The 22,751-nt window shown below is 41.1% G+C and overlaps 1 protein-coding gene across 7 annotated transcripts in view; it reads right to left on the reverse strand.

Moving 5' to 3' along the window:
- The window catches only part of smg5 (SMG5 nonsense mediated mRNA decay factor), a 98,358-nt gene that overhangs the window by 36,659 nt on the left and 38,948 nt on the right, over nt 1–22,751 (reverse strand). For 6 of the 7 annotated variants that reach the window (XM_022238759.2, XM_022238723.2, XM_022238733.2 and 3 more), the window contains exons 18-22: nt 12,740–12,799; nt 9,782–9,941; nt 7,025–7,115; nt 6,015–6,095; nt 5,027–5,308 (exon numbers count right to left, since the gene is read on the reverse strand). In XM_022238759.2, coding sequence (XP_022094451.2) covers nt 5,083–5,308; nt 6,015–6,095; nt 7,025–7,115; nt 9,782–9,941; nt 12,740–12,799 — 618 coding nt within the window. In that variant the 3' untranslated portion in view covers nt 5,027–5,082. Of the gene's footprint in view, nt 1–5,026; nt 5,309–6,014; nt 6,096–7,024; nt 7,116–9,781; nt 9,942–12,739; nt 12,800–17,332; nt 17,399–22,751 lie in introns of those variants that run through there. The other variant, XM_022238768.2, reaches the window with a different exon arrangement.

The following is a 22,751-nucleotide window of genomic DNA, read 5'->3' on the forward strand; positions in this document are numbered from 1 at the left end:
GGTTATGGATTACTCTGGCGTGTCTTAGTCACCAGTTCTTAAACAGTACAGAAACTTTTTATTTTATTCTACAATCTTTTGAGTGTATGGCTGAAAATTAACAGGGTTAGATCAATATAAAGAGGGAAGAGGTATTTTGGGGGGTTTTTTGTTTTTATTTTTTTTCTCTCTTGACACTTCTTGCCTAGAATGGCATATTTCAGACTTGAGCCTCCCTCCAAAACCGGTACCATCCCAGCATAAGAGAGCTGTGAGGCAAAGCAAAACTAGACAACACAAAAAAATCAGGCTTGGGAAACTCCAAGCCAATTGTGTTTTGATGAATGACAACCATTGTTAAAAAAAAAGAAGAAAAAAAAAAAAAGAGAGAAAAAAAAAGAGAAAGGCAGCCAATGTATCACCCATCGGGTTTCACCATTTAGGATGGTCTCCACATGTGTGCCAAACCAAAACATGAAACCGTAGAATGTAACAAAAGCTTGGGCTCCATTGTTGGGATGGGAAAGTGAAACTATGTACACAGGCCAATCAGCACCGAAACAGGGACACGCCATTCATTTAGACCACAATAGAAATGGGATCGCAGCGCAGAACATAACTGATCCTCCTGCTGGATTGTTTTTTTTCCCCGTTCTTTTTTTTTTTAATAAGCTCATATGGACCAAGGCCTTGTTTACAAAAGTAAAACGGGACAATAACAAACATATCCCGCTGAAAAGAAAACTGAAAGGAGACTCCTCCATTGCATGTGATTACAACAGCACCGCGGTTTTGGCCTATTTGCATTTGGTTAACCGTGCCTGTATTGAGTGAGTATTTGAGATAAGACTGAAATTGTGGTTGAGAATTTTAATGATTAAAAAAAAAGTATATGAATTATGTGTTTGCGCTACTGTACTTTTGGCACCAACACACACGTGTATTTGCCTGCAACTGGGGACCCCCTATTGTTCCTCTTTTGTTTGTACTTTAACTTTTTTACAAGACCACCCATATGTTTTGTACACAGTTGTCAATCGGGGACCCTCTGTCAATCGGGGACCTTATTGTCCTCTATTGTTCAAGGTCCTCAATTGAATGCAAAAACAAACTCACACACACACAGCGTACTGTAGTAGTGGGGTCATACACCCGTCCTTTCACCTATATTGTGGGGACTGACAACGCAATGGGACATAGTTTGATTAAAAGAGGTCCCAAATTTCCTAACAAGGAAACTGAATGCCTACCCATGCACACGTACAGTTTGAAGCAAGAATTTCCAAGTAGAAGACTCCCTTTTCTCAAATTTCTGTTAAAAAGTGACATCTTTTGAAATGAACCAGGGGACAGATACCCCACATAAAGAGAGAGACCAGTACAACTTGAACATCACGCTAAACTGGGGAATAAACTCTTTTCTAGATAATTAGGTCTTGGCCTTCAAGCATTCAAGAAATCCCACCAGAAGAAAAAAAAAAGTACACCTCACTTCATTCTGGTAAATCAATAAATAACTCCCAATTTACCAAATTGCTATAAATCTAATCCGGCTGTAGCAGCCACTTCTGGAAACACTTCAATGGAATTATTGACAAGGCCTGCTGGATAAATTCCTGGTCCACGAGAAAAAAAAATGGCTCCCATAAAATGTTAACCTTGTAATGTGATGCTTCCCCCTTGTGGGCTCTATGCCGCAACACAAGCTGTTTTCAGTGTACATGTACCCTTCTTTTTTTTTTTCCTTCAGATCGTGGACAAGCTGGGGGAGAGGTCACCAGGGAGGCTGGCATCCCAGGGACATCAGTCTTTTGCCCCTCAGTGAGCACCATGTGCCACAAATCACAAGAAATTATTTGGTGCTGATCAACCTAGATGTAGAAAACATGTGAGGCCTGGACAGCCTACTTAAAGCTGAGATTACTCCATTAGCGGGGAGAAGAGAAAAAAAACTGTTACATTCTAACACTGTGAGTGTGCAGTGGTTGCTGAAATATGTTTGGACAAAGGCATGCTGGCTTTTGTTTGGCTGGTGGCTGGACCAGAACCAAAGCGTGAGGTAAAGCACAAATACTGTACACAAGCAACAGTTTGTCTCCATACTTTGCCACTGGATAATATGTAAATATTTCCACAAGGTGTGCCTATCATACCAGATTGGTTACTTATGCAACTTTATAAGACAATGTGTCCATCCTGTTTGTGCTGTCCACCTTGATTAAACTACTCTGTGGTTTGAACAGATCATCTGGTTTTGTTTTTTATCAAGTATGCTAACTCCCTGACATTGGTCATAAATCAAGGCAAGTTTATCTAGCATCACTGCCTACAGAGACAACAAAAAATGGCCAAGTATGCTGTCCATTAAGTCACAAAATCTTGATGGGCAAGTAGTGACTGAGCTCTGTAAAGTTGATTGTGGCATTGATCAAATGTTGCTTCCTTGGCCCATTTGGATAAACCATGGATAAACCGCAGGCAACCGCAAACCACATGGAGGGCTTTTGTTTGGAAGTCTGTAGCTGGATACATGGAGGCCGCAGGTCAAAGATACACAATCTCAGCTGGTGATGGAGCGAAAAAGCTCCAACATTGCTCCAACATGTGGGTACAAACTCCCATCCCGAGAAGCCATTCTTTGTCTGGCTGGATGGTGCCATTCACCCAGAAACAAACACAAGAACTATGTGTGCAACCACAAAGCATACAAGTGCACCCAGAGTGCAGATGGCGATCAATTCATGAAATGGAATTTCCACATCACTTGCCAATGTGGAATGTTTTGCACTGATTCAAACATCCCCCAACTACTGCTTTCATTTGCAACAGACTGGAACCCGGACGGATGGGCAATCAACTGAATGAAGACTAATGATAACATGAGGACAGGCATAAGACCAATAACTTATCTCCACATGTAAAAACCTAATCCTCCATGATATACTCTTCACAGAATGAAGTTGTAAGTACACACACTACCATTATACTACCAGAAACAGACAGAGTTTTTGAATACGGGAACAAAATGGCTCCAAACGAAATTCCCCCAAATTCCCTTAAATGAAAAACAAAATCACAAAAACCTTGCACCTTGTTTGTGTGACCCTGCAGATAGAGAATCTAATAAACATCTAAAAAAAAGAAAGAAAGAAAGAAAAGCAAAGTCACTTCATGTTTGTTTTGACTTGGAGAAACAAACTGTTTCCCTCCCCTCCAGTTTCTCCGGTGAATTCCTGTTGATAGATGTAGAGGCTACTGCAGCAACAATGCAGGGGGAATACAATGTACCTGCCTCACATGCACAGAATCTGATTGGGCGAACACTGACACACAGCCTGGCGTTAGTGAGACCATGGCGAGACCAATCACAGGGCTTGGCTGGAACAGGTCACTGCTGTACAGCCACAAGATTATAAAGTCTTGTTTCTAGTGGCCTTGCTTCACCCTTTGTCGAGCTGGAGATAAATCGAGATCAATTGAAGGCACTGGAGGGTAAACCTCAAGGGAGAGGGGTCTGCATCAGGGTGCCTGGGGTCCACCAACCTGGGGATACTGGCCTTGCTTGGCATGTGAGAACATTTGGGAATAGATCAGTTTGAAGTTGCATGCATACCTGTAGCTTTTGCGCTGCCTCTTTTAGCACTTCATGTGTGTCACAGGGTCAAGTGTAATTGCACATGCCACTGAGGAAATAATGCATCCGGTCAGAACTGACAACAGGTTAGTATCTAATTAGCCATGAGTTGATGGAATTTTTCATGGAATTATTTCAATGCATTTGCTTAGTAATTACCATCGGTCTACTAATATTACTGAGTTCAAAGCTTCCTTTTTTATTTGTGTACAGCCACAATCATGAGTACACTTTTTGTTACAAAGGTCGTGTCCGAAACGGGCTTCCGGAGCTACGGCTAGGTCTATTGTCTACGCGTTTCCACGCATTTCCAATGGAGTGAAGACCTAGACCTAACTCTAGACAAGAGAATCAGATGCAGCCAAAAACATCATTATGAGTGACACAGCAATGTGGATTAACTCTTTGCAATACTGGGATTTGCCAAATTTAAAATACTTCGTATTCTTACTAATGACACGAAGCTGGATGACTGATTCATGTGTAATCTCAGCGCAAGTTTACATCACTGTTGTTAAAATGGTGTTCTCATAACACAAAAAAAGGTACATGCACTTGATTTGCATTTTGTACGAAGTGTTTGAGGGCTCATTTTTGCACGATTGGGTTTGCATTCGGTAGAGTTAAAATCAGGTGGTATTCAGTATTTTGCTGTTTGCTTTGCACTGAGGATGACGAGTTGCAATTTCTACTTTAAATAATGGTAGCCTCTCTGCATTTCCATTGCTTGGAATGTCTACTGTCTGAGAATACAGTGAAATTCATGCTTCTAGTACTTTTTTGACGAGAATGAATTTACATGTACACACGATGCAGATGTCACTTCAAAATTGCCACCTTTATAAATGTACTGTATCTGGTCACTTTAAGCAGCTTCTGCTGAGTCAGTTGAGTTAAGTAGACTCCCCGCAGACAAGCTGGCTATGCATCTTTGGGGACATTTGGAAGTTTTGACATGAAGGTTTGCTTTAAAATGATACTGAATGACATGCTGATTCAGATCGATGACTTCGCACTCACAGGATGTGTGGCACACTATTTTGGGGGTCAAATTCCTAGAAAAAAATCACTTATGCCGGATGCTGAAGATGGAGGGGTAGATTGGGAAAGCTTTGGGAAAACAACCAATACGTAAAGCTTGAAAAATCTTCAGCGGCGAATGAGGTATTAGAAAAATGTGGGCAGTTTAAAAGTGATAAATATCTCTGGTGAGAAGGGTGTTTTCCCTCACATATTTGATCCAGTTCCACTACACCTTGTGGTCAAGATCCAATCCATTAAGTATGGTCATGGTATGACTCTCAGCAAAGTATCATCTCAGCATGAAATGTGAGGTATTTTATATGCGCTGACAGGTAATGGGATAAAATAAATAACAACTACTGGAAAAAAAATCAAGGTTAAAATGCGTACCTTCAGTGGCTGCAAGCTGTGTCCTGCTAGTCTCCAATTCAGTCTCCCTCCTGATTTCAACTCTGCACCGAGTTCTTCCACGAATGGTAAAACTCTGATGCATTCTCCACGCGCAGGCCCCGGCCCTGGGCCATCTCGACGGCTGCCATTGCTAGCGGGGATGCGGCCAGCTGGCCCGGCCGGTAGTCTGTCAGGACGGTTACCATGTCATGGCTGTCGTTGCCTTGCAGAGCAGATCGCTGGCTGAAGTAGAGGGCACACTCAATGATGTGATACAGAGTTCTGGAATGACAGACAAGCACAATGAGCAATGACCATTCCTGACTTTGGAGTTTTTTTTTAATCGGATGAATGGATTAACCACCTCTACTACATCAAATAAATTGCTGTCAGGGGCCCGGGTTGAAATTTTGCTCTATACATGCAAGACTAGAATATGTTTAAAGAGTAATATTTTGAGATCAAAATTTGAACAGCAAACTCCTACAATGAATTGTGCCTTCTTGACAGTGATGTAGTCAAGTACTTTTTGAGAACCAAGTTCTCTACCAAATATTGAACTAGTTACGAGGGAACAAAGCTGAAGTACATCGGCATTTGATGGTACATGCATAAAGGTAAGATTACAAAGCAACATAATGACTTCAGACCTTCACTGTTTGATTAAAATTAACTTTTTAGGATAAAAGTACTCAGAAAGTACTCGGCCGAGTACTTTCCGAGTACTTTTCTCCTTAAAACTTAAATTTTACACAACTGGGAGTGTCTGAAGTCTAACATTTATTTTGTAATCTTACCTTTGCACATTTACCATCAAATGCCTGTGCACTCTGGCTTTATTCCCTCTTACCCAGTTCAGTATTTTGCGGAGAACGTTGGTACTTGGAAAGTACTCGACTACAACACTGCTTCTTGAAATGGCAACACAAAAACAACGCCCCAATTTATCAGGAAAGCAGGAATCTGGTACACTCTTTCCAAAACTTACTTAATAGACTTGTCCTTGTCCTTTGGTTTCTTGTCTTTGTCGAGCTGAAGAACCTCATGTTGTCGCTGGACACGGATATGCCTTAAGACATGAATTATATAAAACTTAGATTTCTGCATTTTGAATTAGTTTATAGTTGTGTGCATTCATCTTTAATTCCCTCACTGAAGCATAATTCATCATCTTTGGTTTAACGTCCTCCAGTCTGTTCTGCGTTGGCCTGCTTTCTTGCTATGGCTCTCCTCCACTAATATGGTGATATAATTTATCTGTTATAATCCCAGGCTGACATGCTGAAAATGTTGTTTTTGGGGGGGGTTGTACAGTGCTCTGGGTGGTTTCTTTCCACATGAAATTCTTTTGGTTCTTCCGCCTACTGTGTTGTAAACAGCAAGAGCGAATGCTGACTATTTGGAGCGTGTCTCTAGCTGCAGTATCTGTCCATCCTCGGCTGTCATTCATCAGATTTCACCATGTGCTGTGATGCATCATAATTCCAACTGAGGTGCGGAACGCGAGCCAAAATTTTGTGATGTGCCAATTGAAGCCATCTCCCAAGGTTTGTGGCACACTGAACTGGTTGCGAGTCCCTTGACAACACATGCCAGTTGTGACAAGTCACGTTAACACAGATGTGTCTTCCTGGAGCTAGCTTCATGGAATGTGTAAGAGAATCTTGATCCCCAAGTTTAAAAGATTAAGAGCATAGATGCATTTACAAAATTTTGACATTGTTGAAAAATTGCCACATTTTGTTAAGAAATTGTTGCCCTTTTGAGGCAAACTTTGCTCATTTTTACAAAAAAGTAATCTGAAAATGCTGTATATCCTTAACATTTCTTTTTGGGGGGGCTTCACTGAGGTTTGGGGGAGCATGATGAGTCCTCAAACAACACCCCCCATCCCTATCCCATACACAAGAACTAGAGAGGACTGGCATCGGAAGAGGAGTTCACATTTTCAGCAAGTCTCTGACGATCCTAAATCACCCATGGTTAGGCTAAACTGACCTATTTCCCTTCTTCAGGATCTGCTCCAAGAACCGGCTCGCTTCTCGGGCCTCAAAGTGCTTCTTCTTGAAGTGGTCCAAGTGACCAACAACTGCAACAATAAAAAGCAGAGAGAGAGAGAGAGAGTCCCAGTGAAAAACCCCATCAGATCATGCATATAAAACAAAACAAAGAAACAAACAAACATATTCCTGACAAATGTGCAGAAACCAAAAGTGGATCGACAGCCAATTTTTCGGGGGGGGGGTTTAAGGGGGCCCAAAATTTGGGAGTTTCTCTTTGTAATCTTTTATGGCCTTGCTGGATTGAAGGTAGATTTAGGGTGTTTGACATGATGTTGAAAGAAAAGGGAAGAAAAAAGACTCCCCAAATTGCCCCACACTTACGGGGGGGGTATTATTTATTTTTTTTACTACAAAAACAATTGCCTGTTTTTTTAAGGAGGGCATGGTCCCGTTACCCCTTCCTGGATCTGTCCTCGCCTGAAACTGAAGCAACAACTGTCAAGTGTCAAGTATAAAATGGCATTATCTGATGATACAGGGGTCCATGAGTGGGGGGGGGGGGAAAGGGGAGGGGGAGGGGGGAATTCTGACAATGCGATGCTCCAGGGATGGTCTGAGTCACACATCTATCACACAGGGCTTGTGCACTTTCAGACACATCTCTCTCAGCACAAACATCACCACCTTGGACTTGTCTCCGACACATGACACTTCTAGGCCACAACACTTCAGACCAGCTGTGGGTCTCACAGAGGAATTCGGAGGAGTAAATTCGGCCACACTAAGCCTGCAACTGATCTGGAGATCTCCAAAGAGCTGTTACACTATTTCTCTGACCTGATACGCCTCGCGATGATAAGCTTCTTGACTCTCAAAAGAGACAGCTTAGTCTTGTAGCGATAATGTCTCACGAGGCCGACACGCTGCATACACTCACTTATTTGCACGCAAATGGTATGCCATCTACTGCTGTAACCGGGCGTGGTACATGTACGTCTAGTTGAGTTCATCACAAGTCCCTACAAGTCCATCACATGCCCATCATAAGCTGTTCAAATGAATGTGACAAAAGCATTCCTTTGTCATACATGTACATGTATTTCACTTGATTACTTATGACAGGTCTTGAAAAAGGACTTGTGACTGGACTTGTAAAGGGACTTGTGACTGGACTTGTAAAAGGACTTGTGATGGACTTGACTATAATACTCTGAAGTGCTCCAGGTCAGACTAGTACTCGAGTAGTTTTTAAAACCCATACAATGTACTTATGAGAACATACATGAACACGAATAAAAACTAGAGTGACAGAATACTCCTAACAATGTACTCAACTGCAAAGCACACATTATCGAGATGTGAAGTGCACCAACACATGACCTCCACATTTCTGAAGATGGACACTCCTCTTCTTGTGGGGGGGGGAGGAACAGTGACAGTAAGTGGCATTTTAGAGATTTTTAACAGTGAGACAACAGGACGATTGTGAGATAGCTTGGATTACATTTTTTAAGGTTTTAATATCAACATGGTCTCTACCTAGTTCCTTGATATTTTTTGGTTTTAGGTTGATACGGTGATCATTCTCCAGATTCCCCTATGCTACAACCCTAGTGTGTCACATCATCTAGAGAACGTTGAAGAGGCATAATAACCACAGTTCTGCTGAAAGGACAACTGCTGTAGCTCCTTGGGATGCAAATGGGTGATGGGCTCTGTATTAATTTCCTCAAGGACAGGAAGGGGGAGGGAGGGGATATCCGGGGAGGGGGGGAGGAGGGAGGGAAGGGATATCCCAGGGGGGGATATCCGGGGGGGGGGATATCCGGGGGGAGGGGGAGGGGAAAAAGAGGATGGTTCACAACACTTAATCACTCTAGCAATTCTTGTCACCTCTCCAGCTGGTATGGTACCATGTGCTTGCCAGATCTGAAGTTACATGGAACTTGAAAAGTCACAAGACATGTTTTTTTGGCTGCAGTTCTTGTTTTTTGGGGTTGGGTTTCTGGTTTTAAGATGCTAAAAATGCAAATCACATTGTACTCATAAACTTTACAGTGCTTTATCAAACTTGAAGTCTGTTTTCAGTATCTTGACAAAAATAAAGCATCCACTAAGCTGGAAAGGGAGTTCTCCATTTCATCTCACAAAAATGTATTTTACCTACATTGTAGGTTAATAGGAGTTGTTCATCATAGTCAAAACTCTGAATAAATGTACATGTACTTTTAAAGAATTGACATATAGGGGTTCTCAAATCTCGTAAATAGGCTTCATGACATTACAGCAGCTTACAAGGGATTATAGATTTTGCTAGTCCAGTGCATGACTTTGGCTTCCTGACTAGGCAGTGTCCAAAACAGGCATTACTGGCTACGACTACAGCTATTCACCTTAGTGTACTGAGGGTAAAATCCAAGCCATGGCCACAACTTGACACCTAGTTTGGAGACTGCCTCATCTGAACCACCATTGTGCCAAGATGGCCACGCAAATGGAAACAAATTCAAATGAAGGTCTGCAGGACTGTGAATCAATCACAACAAGTCTTTCAGTCCCAAAAGTCAAGTGAAAGCTACTCCAATGGAATGTGACAAAGGAATGCCTTCGTCACTGTTTATCCTATTACTTTTAAGGCATTATTTGTGACTGAACCTGGGTCATTTGACTTGTGACCAATCTGCCTACCAGTCATCCAATCAGGCTGTGGTGTATGACATAAATGCATAATCTAGGCCACTCAAGAAATTACCTGAGTAGGGAATGACAATGATGAAGCGCTCGCTGTCAGCCAGTAGCTGTATCAGGCCTAGGTGGTTCATGAGAGCATTGGCGTCTGGCACCAGGTAAGGGGAGAACTGGGTGTTAGCTGCCCCATCTTGGACTTGACCTTCCAGCTGCTGGATCTCATGCTGGGGGAAAATAGTTCAAACAAGAGAAAATATAATCAGAACTTGAGTGCCCTGACATACACTGTCCCAAGATTTGGAAAGTTGACACAAGAGACAACCATAGCACTTTCAGGGAGCTTTCTGAATCCTCTAAAATCAATTGTGCAAGAAACACAATCTACATGTACCTAACTCAACCCTGGAAATCCCTCCAAATGTTCTAGTGGATTTTGAAGCCGAGAATGACTCGTGTTGCCAGGGTCAATTAAAATTTTTAAAGATAATTTTGGCGTCTTTCCCAAGCTTCTTAAAAATGAATTGACACTTAACCTGCACTTCCAAAGCTTTCTCTGTGGTCAGGAATTCCAGGATCTTATTGCTGATAGAAGCCATTTTCCACTACACATTCAATCATCCTTGGGGTTTTACAAATTGCTGCATTATCACTCTCTCTGACTTCAGGTTTAAATTGTACAAGTTTAGACACTTAAGCTCTATGGAGCTCAATTTTCTTCTACAGGAAAGACCTACTGCCTGACATAAGGCTAAGGTTGAAGGAGTTCCCATTTGGTTCCAAAAGTAAATGCTCCAAACTTCACTGTGGAGCTCAGGGTGAAGGTAAAAGACAGAGATATGGCCACAGTCTGAGTACAGCATCAATAAGGCTGGGTCTAAATTACTTGGCTGTGGCTTGAAATTATACGCATGCACATGGTAGTGGCTGTAACCACTACCCATTGAGTCGTGTATAGATCCAAGCCTAAACCGAGCAATTTGGACACTACCTGACTAGTCAAAATAAAGTCTGTGAACAGCCACCAGGTGAATGCCCTCTTCTCTGACACAGGTCAATTCTGTAAAGTCTACACTCAAAGTCAAGCAGGCAATTGTGTTCTGCATATCTGTGTGCAGGTTTATACAACGTTGAATTACAGGACACTGTCAAGTAACACAAGTCTCAAAGCTCTGAGGACATTGCCCACCCACACTTCAATCTAAAGAAGAGGACAATTGTTTGTCCCAATCATCAGCACAAACATTCCATGGGCTGACCAATCATAAACTGACTGTGACAAACATCAGATTGACTTTAGAAGAGAAATCAGAAGCAGAGGCAAATAGTCCAGTGCTGTGTTTGTGATTAATTGATTGAATTTGGCTCATCGAGACATTTGGTTGGAATGCAGAGCCTGGGCTGACTGCTTTGGTTAACAGATGACAAGCTTATTCTTGCACGGAATACACCCTGCCCGACAGTCTGCCAGCACGTGTGAGAACGTGAGACCTCTCCATATGAACCAGACTGTTTAATGCTCTTGTCAAGGGCAAGGTGCACAGTTGCCAAAGCGTAAGTGAAATCTGCTAAGATAGAGCAAAGGAAAAAATGTAAACATTGCTTTGATCTATCCTGGTTCTCAATCAACTTAAAGGTAGTGTACACCATAGGTAAAATCCCCCAAATCGGGCTACCATATAATCCTGAAATATGTTACTTGAAAGAAAGTATATAAATAACAGCCTCAATCAGTCTGTAAAATATTTCCGCTCAGAATTTTGTAGTTTTCAAGAAAACAGAAATTTTGTTCTCTTTTTTCATGATGGTCTTTTAAGAGTTCATTCACTTTGCACATCACATTCTTTAACAGGTGCCAATTTTCTAACGTGTACGGTTTGCAGATGTTGTGTGAGTTTCCATTAATGAACAGGTAAACCTAAAAGCTGCTAAAAAATATGCAGACAGAAATTCACCAAAAGCAGGAACATGAGTGTAAGGTGTAAAGTAGGAAACAAATTGGATCAATTTGAAGTTAAATTTTATTTGCGGAAAGGATTTTCATAATGCGAAACTAAAACTTTGTGAATTCAAAATCATCCCTAGAGCATAATGGTATGATCCAAATATGGTGGCTGCTTCTGAGCAGAATGGTGAAAGGGATTTTTGTCAACAAAAGGTATAATTTCCACTCGTTAAACCTCTTGTGTTTCAAAACATAATTTCTTCATTGCTTGTAATTGTTGGTGAATCAACTACAAATAGAGTTTTGGTTTGAAACATGAAAATATAATTCATCACAATTGGAAATCATTCAGAAGCATAAATGGCATTAATTTGTAACGAACTTTGATTTCATTGTTTCACTTGTATTCTTAGGCCGTCAAAATTTAAAGCTAACCTCGCTTCTAATTCAAAATAGCTGACTTGTGAAAATAAATGTGCTCTATGACACTGAGGCTGCATCCGAATCTGTTGTCTAGAGCTAGGTCTAGGTCTTCGCTCCATTGGAAATGTGTAGAAACGCGGAGACAATAGACCTAGCCATAGCTCTGGAACCCCGTTTCGGACACGGCCTGAGTTCCCAGCTTTGCGGTATACATGTACTTAATAGTTCTGTAAATAAAATTGCAGTGTCAAAGTCAAGTACTTTTCAAAAACCAAATAATGAACTAAGGGTGAGCAAAGTTGGAGAACATGGACACAGGATGGTAGATGCACGAAGATAAGAGCGCAAAATAAAGACTTTAAGAAATTAAGAAATTCTCAGAAAAGTACTCAAAAACTACTGTACTCAGCTGAGTATTTGTTTAGTATTTTGTCTTTAATTTGTTTTTATCTTTTTTTAAGCTATTTTTTTCATAAAAGTGATAGTTTGTGGTCATCCATTTCCCAGTATTTGTAGTCTTACCTATGTGCATCTCCCCCCATTCAATGTCCATGTTCTCTAGCTTTGTTCACACCTAAGTTATTCCATGTTTTGCGATCAACTCGGTATGCGAATCGTTCTTGACTACAACAATGACAATTTCGGCTCACATCTCACCTCCAGCCACCTGACAGCCAGATCCTTCATCATCTGGGTGCGTCGCTCTTCCTTCTCTGCCTGAGGGAAGAGAAGTCATGATCAAGAGATCAGCGTTACATGTACATGGTACCACAGCAGCTGGATACAAAAAACAGTCTGTCATGGCGTTAAGGAGTCCATTTCCAGGTCTCATGAAACAGCCAAGCTACTCATGGTTGCTTGATAACCCCAGTGGATCGGAGTTGGGGGGAATTGACTGAGGGCATCGGGTCATTTTCTGGCTCCCCAAGTTTTAATTAAAACCAGATCATGAGGTGACAAAGTGAAAAAAATCTTAGCAACCGAGGCAATGTTGGCTGTGTTCTTGAGATTACCACAGACAGACTACCAGGAATTGGGTACACAAGAAATGTTCAATATTTGCAAGAGGACTTGGGTTTTCAAAGTTGTCCTGACAATATATGTTCTTCACTGCTCCATGCAATTTTAATTCCATATGAATTTGTGTTACTTTTTTGTGTTAATTTGTTAATTGCCTGTTATTTTACGGAACCTTTGCCATGTTTAACTGCTGTTTCAATCTGTGAAGAGCATTGAGATTCTGTACTTTTTGCTTGTATTAATATAATGTGCTATATATACATTAGTGACAGCCTAAGGCTGCATCCAAATCTGTTGTCTAGAGCTAGGTCTAAGTCTTCACTCCAATGGAAATACGCAGAGACATGCAGACAATAGGCCTAGCTGTAGCTCTGGAAGCCTGTTTAGGACACGGCCTAAGTATTTGGCCCACATGATCTAGTTCATCATGCTTCAACAGAACTATGTCAAAATTTCACCTGTCAGATCAGTGAAAAGGTTTTGACTACGCCTCTGTTTATGGCTCAGCTGCATCATAATATTGGCAGACAAAATTCAGTGGAGCAGCATGAGAGAGAGATAGCAAGGGCGAGACAGCAAGACTGACAAAATCTTTGACAGAGTGGGGCAAGCCTTCAACTTCTAAGGGCAGAGTGGCTTTGAATAGACAAGGGAATGACTGCTGAAAATAAGAGGAGCCTGGAATGGATTGAGGGGCAGTTGATTGACAGATTAATGACAGCCTTCATGTTGTCTGTCTAGGAACAGAATCAAAGAATATATTTTCAAATGGATGACACATGATATGGATGATGCATGATACTCTATATTTCACTCCTTTTTTACTAGACACTGGTGAGCACAGGTTAACTTTCTCCACATTCTCACTAATTTCATCAACTTCCCAGACCAGAAGGTTACTTCTGGAAGTGATGAAGTGCATACAATGAGACAGAATTTCAGCCCTTTCCTATAGAGGGATTTCACATTAGCGCCGTCTGCGCATATCTGCATCAAAACCGAGGCTCTCTGTGTTGAACTTCATCGCGCGTGCCCGCGGAGTCCACACAGTACATGGAGTATCCGGTTCGTAAGTGTGACGGCACTTCAGTTTAAACCACGCCCACTGCATAAGATACACGACCATCGCTGGTACGTTAGTTCGCGGTCAATTGTCGTTATTTTTTCTTTTGATTTTATGTGTCAAGTCATCCTGAAAGACTCCTCCTCAAAAATGTGCAGCCTGAAAAGTCTGAATTTAACATACCTTTATGTATTTTGTGTCTTAACTCCTTACTTTCAATCATCTGATCGTATTAAGAATTGAAGCTGACACATACAGCCTCGTTTTCAAACGTGGAAGTGCGCAGATCGACACTAAAAGCGTTGTATTGGGATCCATCTATTTGGGAAGTGGTTCAATAGCAAAAGTTTAAACACAGGCCTATTCCATACGAGGTCCAATCATTAAAATTAGATTCCTGTTCGTTAAGAACACCTGTCAACTGTAGACGGAATTTAGATTTTGTCTCCTTGAAATATTTACACATGTAAATGTCACTTTAATATGATGGATCTGTCTGACTTGAGAGGCAAGGGCAAAGCAGAAAGACAACACAATCAAGTGCCCCACAAACCTGAGTAAGAAACGATAAAGATCAAACGCTGCATCTGGCATGTTCAAGTGGCAATACACAAATGCCAAGCACAAAAGAAGGGAAATGAGACTTCTGCTGACTTGACCTTTAGATGGATGGCCTGGGGCCCATGGAGAAGGATGTGCACTCCCTCCTTTTGTTTTGGCAAAAACTAAAGGTTATTCTCAACAAATTCCCTAAAATTAGCTAACTCCAGTTTTTTGCTTGATGATCTGAGTCCCACCTAGTACTTTTTGGATCACCACGGGGAAGGGGAGGGGGCTTAGGAGGGTCTCAAGCCAGCTACAGCAAGTCCAAATGAAAACCCTGCAATATTTCATAAAAAGGTCCAAACGAAAATGCTGCAATTTTCAATTGAGAACTTACTGTTCCTTCTTAGACTTTGACATGTGTCCCTGAATGGGAATAGTGGTCTTTGTGCATGCACCCTGACTTGGGAACTCTTCGGTCCCATTTAATGTGAATATAGCAAATTGGGAACAAATGTTCCATAAAGGAGCCTTCCACTGGGAATAGGTCCCTCCTGACTTTTCCAACATTTCCTTTTGTCAAATTGGTTGAGGTAAACATCTGGAAAAGTCTGCTGAAGGTGCTTACAGCAAGACTTGACATTAAGCATATGTGACTCACAAATCCTTAAGAAATTCCAAGAAACTGGACTGTGGACTGCCGATGTTGCAAACAAAAATAGGAACATTTGAAACCTAATCTGTCTTCCATGCTGCCAAAATATAATCCCTCTAAGCCAGGACAAAATTAGCAGGGGCTTTGGAACTGATTTAATTACTGAGACAGCTTTGAGGTTTCTTTTTTTTTGGAGGGGGGAGGGTTTGAGGTGGAGGGGACAGGGGTCTGGGTGTAAAATCAGTTCAACTATTCTTTCCCAGAACTTCAATGACTGGTCTGCAAACCCATTGGATGGGAGAGGAGGATGGAGGCCAATATGACAAATTCAATTACAGGTTTTCCCACTACCACATACACTGACCTGATGATCAACTTATCAGTCGAAGTCCTGAACAGTACCCCTGGACTTGTGGGGGCAGCATATGATGTTTAGTCAGAACAGTGATGGTTGGCCCCACTGGGTGATTGAAACCCACAAACCAAATGTGGTTTGCATTAAATTTGGTTCCCATTATCCATGCCTTTCCTATCCACTCCCTTCACTGGGGGCACACTGACATCAGTTTCAACCTGATAAGGGCTGTAAGTATTACTGCCCAATTTTTCATGACATCACCACTGCAACCGTATGGATGGATATTTTTATCTGCGTAAAAATGTAATAAACATTGACAGGTCATAAAATGCATGTACCCTTATAATCTACTACCCGGGCCCTTTGAAGAGAATATGGTCTGACACCAGAAATTTCTGTGCATTTGAAGCATTTTTCATAATAAGAAAGCAACAGAAAAACAGGAGGCTCTGATCTGAGCTATTTTCTTCAAAATCTGCGGGGAGTTTCCCACCATCAACTGGTGATTTTCTGATGACCGTGACTGACGTAAACAGGGTAAAGAGAGAAGAGTGTCAGCCACAGTTGTGAACTGATCCATAAAGGTCAGGTCTATGACTAACGAATATGGGGTGAGGGGGGAGGTGAGCTGCCAGCCGCAATTACTCTGACACACGTCAGGATGAGCAGGTATTTTACCGCGCTCCATCACCGCAGCCATTGTCAACATCAAAATCCCTTTCTATCCCGACTGCCACAGACACGGCCGCTTGGAGCCCAACAACACGACACGTTCCAGTAAACACACAGGCGTGTGCACGGCTAACAGGAAGGAGCAAGTTTCAGAAGGGAAATTCAATGAGGAATCCATCTGCACTTTTTTCCTGATGAAATTGGGAATTATCCGGCGATAGAGTCATCTTGTACAAGCTTCTTTTTTTTTTTTGTCTCTCTCTCCACCTCCCGACATATTACGCAGCGCGGGGCTGCTTTCGAAGTGTGCCATCAGATCTGAGATCTAATGCAAAGAGGATGTGTGAGACTGTAGATTCAAACAAAGTCCCTATCTTTCGACACAGACTCAATCACTAGTGAGAGATCCAAGGTCATATAAATAATGCCTCAAATGCATGCGTACATAAAAACTGGGGGGGGGGGAAACCACTATATTCAACCATATCCTCTTCAAGAGATGTGGGGGGTGGAAGGGTCTTCAAAAAAGTTGGCTGCCTTTGTATCTGCCATGTACATTGGTAAACACTCAGACTGGATTAGACCTGTCTCCTGTTTAACCAGCCACTTGATTAATTTGCTTTTTATCTGATTTGAACAGGGCCAGTCCAAGTTAATATCGACAGATAACCATCAGAATATTTCTATCAATCCTGGCAGTCACCCACCTTGTGTTTGCCTTTTTGGTTCGTGCCCTTTGAGCCCCGGGCTCTCCCCTCCCTCTCTGTGTTTGCTGGGGCATTTATGGCGCGCTTGTGTCACCAAACATCAAATTTGTGATGGAGTTGAGCATTATTAGTATCGTTCTGTTTGTTGAGATGAGCTTCAGCTTTCTTGACCAAGTAGTTGATTCTCTAACAAACACCCCCCTAAAAGTGCAAGGCTGTGTTAACTACTTACTGATTGAGAGGTACCAAATGACCCTCAAAGAAAAGGTGTGTCATTTTCTTATGCTCCAACATTGATCTATGAACAAAAATATTGCAATAGTCAATCAGTTTCTTACAGCTTATCATGTAATATTAGTAAAGCCCAAAGACTGTATATTTAATAGTGTTATCACAACCAAAGCAGTGGCATGATCACAATACATTTTAAACAATGAAAGGAGGGAAGGCAATTTCCTTCCCTAGGCTCTGAAGATACAAGAAAATACTAAATTCTGGAATATCTGGTGCCTATATATTTATTTCCATCATCCCTGTTTTCCATTCATGATCAATTTTTATTGTGCCAATTTTGCACTCAGAATCGATCTGCAGTCCCAATTGTGTTTCTATCAGAATTCCTCTTTTGCTCTGAAATTGTTTTCCAGCATGTCGCATTATATTTACAAATAGGTCATTTGGGAGACATTTTGTGGTAAAATTAGGGAAACATTGGCTTTTAGGGAGACATTTCAGTGTCTCCCTTTTTTCAAACTACCAGAAGGAGGCCGAATTTTACCGTCCTTATTTTTACAGATGATAGTTTAGGGCCTAAAATGAAAACATACAAAGTTTGGTTCAGATCAGTTTAGGGAAAATTGAATTATGGGACAGTAAAGTTGGAAAATTTTTGTGCACGTTCTTATGGGAATGTATCCCTAATGACCCATTAGCGGTAATTATTATTATTATTATTATCATTTTTATTAATAATTTCTGGTAATGACACCATGGATTCCTCAAAAGCACCTTAGGCACTATAGCTCACAAGCCTGAAGAAACCTGTAGAGAGGAGATAATGAGAACCAGCTGCAGTTTTAGAGGTGGGAGGAAAACCCCAGAGGAACATTATTCTGGGTAAAACCCAGAGACTCAGGTAGGGACTGAAAACCCAATCCACATATGGACTGGGCCAGGATTCGAACCGGGACTGCAGAAGTGGAAGGCGAGGAAAGAACGACTACGCCCACCTGACTCCCCACGCCAACCAGTCAACCTAACTTCTTCCCTCCATCCCCTCGGCTACACTACCGAAAGACTGGACACACTGTAAGAACCATAGAGCTACTGGGTTGTAGCTCTATGGTAAGAACATTCGTAGCCCCCGATGAATGGAAAGCAAAGCTTGTACATGCATGACATGATGTCAGACCTGAGCTTTCTGTACATGTACCTACTGAAACAGAAACAGGAATGGAACTAGTCCAGTGTGACAGTGAGAGATCCTAAAGCACATATCCAAATTTTACATCTTTCTTGGACAAAGATTCCATTATTGAACAGTTACTAACAACAGCACCTGTTGATCTGTCAGTTACAAAATAGGGGACTGACTTTAGCAAACTTGTTGGTTGAATGGTTGACGTCTGCACAAGTAAACTTGAGGCAGTGAATTTAAATCCAAACTGAGAAAGCTTGGGAGTGTTTTCCACACAAACTCTACGAATTTTTTTCACCCCGAAACATATCCCAATGATCCTATTTCACACAAGGTTGTGTCACCAAATGTACAGGTCTCTTCTTTACCAAACATGCAAATGGACACTCTTAGACTTCTATGAAGGGTCAAATGGATAATGTAAAGGGGGTGTGATAACCAAGGTCTGGTAACTAATATTGTCGAAAGCATTTCAGGTAAACTTGGGTTTCATAAAATTCACTGCTTATCAATTTTGACATTAGTATTAAACAAATTCTGGAAAACACCATGTTTTAGAGTACATGTGTACTGCAACACAAAGTCACAGCACAAAAGTGCTTTTAAAAAATCGTGCCACACGGAACTTTTTTAGTAATTTTTTTGTGAATTTACAAAAGCTGCTGCAAACTGCTGGCTGGAAGGACCTAAAAATACATAAATCAAAAAATTGGAGGACCTGACATTTCAGTCCTAGCCAAATCTACATTGACAATGATTCTCCTAGTATCTAAACATCAGTCACCCTAACCTTCTCAGAATTTTTTTACCTTTTAACCTGACGTGGACCAAGTAAAGAGTTTTTAGCCAAATTGACTGTACACATACAGCTGACTGTGCACTTGCAAACTCATTCATACAAAATTCTGGACAGGTTAACATTAGACTACAGGAAACCATGAGCAGATCCAAGAATATTGTAGGCCTACTATTTCAACATTCTTTCCTGTGACAATTGGGCTATCTTGATGGGCATAACAATGCCTCCTCCACTGATGGGCAAACATCACACACAGAGCAAATAAACAGAACCTGAATCTCATCTTAACTGATGGCTTATCAGTATGAGTGGCATTGCTATGTGGAAATGTAAACAAGATTAATATGGCATAATGGGGCTGTATTTTCATAAAAAATGGGGCTGTATTTTAATAAATGGCAATGGAAAAAAAGGGGGAAAAAAAGAATTATGTAAACACCATAAACATTCCCTCTCTCCCCCTAAATAGCTTGTGGAGTTTGAAATTATGTTGTTTTCAACAATGTTTGCACAGGACCTCCCAAGGCTTGAGGAGGACTTGTTTGTATCATTTTAACCGTAATGGTCATAAATCATTTGGGTTCAAGTCTAACTACATGTACGGGCGTTTTTTATGATATATCAATGTGTTGTTCCACACTTGCTCCTCATTCTCTAGATGTGTTTTTTTTTCTAATGGGACCCTGAAAGGACATTGCAGTCACGATTTTCTTTCATGCCATCCAAATTCCTTGCAAACTATTACTACTTTCTGTCATGATGTAGCAAAGTCCTTTCAAGATATGCCAAATTTCATTCATGATATCATGAATTTGTGCCACTGCAAAGTTTCTCCCCTGACTTAAAGGTCTTTGGTGACATCACAGAGTTTTGCAAAGTGGCCTAACTTTTTCCCTTCAATGTGAAAGAAATATCCTGAAAGAAATCTGTAATGAGCAAGCACAATCACACAATCTATGACAATGACAGAGAAATTCATGACGCTGAAATCAACAGTCATAGTGAAATGGCACTCACTAAGTTTTATTTAATTTGGCTGTAATGTAATGGCATGTTCGGTATTCCAACAGCGCATGCCCAAAATGAAATCCGTGTGGGGGGGGTCTTTCAGGAACAACAATGAGGGTGCATGAGATCCACCCTATTACATGTACATGTACATGTACATGTAGTGTGGCCCTGTGTTGACTTACACACATGCTCTGTTCTGGCATGACTTGGCCTTTTGGTTCGCTGGGAATCACATTACATTTTCCTTGCTAGAATTCCTGGGCTGAGGCAGACAGAAGCACAGGAGAACATCACTTACAACCTGCCAGACAAAAAATCAGCCAAAGGTCACCAGCTAACCTAGCCTACCTTTCAATCAGACCACAGGTGAAGCCAACCACTTGGCAAAGTGTTACAAGCACTTCTCAATAACAAACTTACATTAAACCATGAAACAACAAATCAATCACTACATGATCCAAGTCAACAAATCAACAAGTCCATGTAAAAAAGATCTGTCAACAAAAACCTATTAACATCTATATGAACAAGCCCGTGAACGTTTTTTTTTAATAAGAACAAGAAAATGCTGAACAACACACTGACAATTGAGCCTACAAAGAAAGTAATTAACACAGAGAGTCAATTGTCTTTAATCATAGAGCGAGGACTCCTTGCTCTGTGCTTTAATTAAGCACTGTAGAAAAAAGCCCATAATGTGCACAACCCTGCCTAAGGCTGTTAAATCAAAGCAAATATACCTTGTAAATCTTTTCAACACACAAATTAAACTTGAGTGTTGATGAGGGAGGACTAGGAAAAGCTGTTGGCAAAAATATTTCCAAAGTGTTTACACAGATGACAGGTGCCCTAATTATCACTGAGCCATGAGCAATAAAATTTCATCAGCCAAGTCATCCAATGTGTTTTGAAAAAAAAAAGTGAGGAAAATTGAGCTTCAAAACATCTTGAGAGATTCGTGAGCCCTTCAAAATGACCCTTGAATAGTGCAGCTCGAGTGCTTCTGGACCTGCCTGATCAGAAAAAAAAATTCAAAAACTAGTCACGCATCAAGACTTCAGAGTCTTTTGAGAGACTCCATAATACCCGGCAAGATTATGATATTAATAAAAACCTGCCCTTGAATGGAAACTCCAGGCCTGTGTAAATGTATACTCATCTTGCATCAGGCCGTTCAAATAACATGGCAAAGTTTCCAGTTACCTGGTGACAGTATCGCAAACATGCCCCACATAATAGGGATCAATCTTCCTGATTAATCTCCCCAATGCCAACAACTAGGCCAGATTGCCCGGGCTGATAAAGCCAGGATGATAATAATATGCTCGGGCCACTTGAAATTTGAAACACTCGAGATGTTAACGCTTCTGCAATCGGCAACGCTTGTTGATTTTGTGATGGCTCCCACTATTTTTTCCTTCTTTGTCTCCCTTTCTTCTGTCGACTAGTCAAACATTTCAGTTGTGTCAGAAGACCACTCATCTCCTGCGCAACACCCAAGTGACGACCTTTGAAAGCCTGGACTGGCAAATGAAAGATTTTTTTTCGGTAAACAGGTCCTTGTAAGTGCAATGGGGGGGTTGAATTGCTGATACAGACGAAAAAAGAGTGCGATGAGCTGCAGATAACTCTTCAATTTATTCCACCCCAAGGTAGGAAAAAAGGAGCGAGCTTCTTCAAGCCCTGGAACGAAGGGAAGATTTAAGGTCCAGATGGCACCGATAGGGACATCTGATTCATCCATAGCCCTTGCTGTTGCTGGTGAATCAGTGCATAATCGGTGAACACATGTCTGCTGATATATATAAAAATTTGGCTTACCAAAAGACCATTTTAAAATGCAAAAATTAAATGCAAAACTGTGCCGTAATTATTGCCCATGTCATTTCAACTCGTTTTTCTTTCAATCATACATCCATCATCTTGAGCATACGTGAACATGTTTTCTGTAGATAAAGCAGAATTATACAGACACTGAATAGAAAATGCTTGAGAAATTAAAGAGTTTGGATAATCCAAATACTGTAAAAACTAAGACTTTAAGGCACATGTTTTCGGGAAGTATTTGCCAAGTACTTTTGAGTACTTTCACAACAAAATTTAATGAAGACTTATTATGTATCTAAAGGTCTGAAGTTTATTGCTTCTTTCCACCGTTAACTTCATTTGCCTGCAACTGCTGAGCTTGCTATATTCCTAACAAAAAACACAGTATTTGGTGGTTGAAAAAAGTACCTGAAAGTACTCGACTATACCGACTATAACAATGGGGTAACCAGGTGCTAGCAGACTTGCACATTTGACACATCTGATTGTACTAGTATATCATATGATTCCACGAGATCAGGTGCACAAGCAGTTGCTTGATCCATTCCAAGATGGTTGAATTTAAAATACATGAGTGCCAGAGAGTGACCCAAAATT

Source organism: Acanthaster planci, linkage group LG05 (genome assembly GCF_054643075.1).
Source record: "Acanthaster planci isolate LZ-2023a linkage group LG05, COTS_SCS, whole genome shotgun sequence".
NCBI classification, from domain to species: domain Eukaryota; kingdom Metazoa; phylum Echinodermata; class Asteroidea; order Valvatida; family Acanthasteridae; genus Acanthaster; species Acanthaster planci.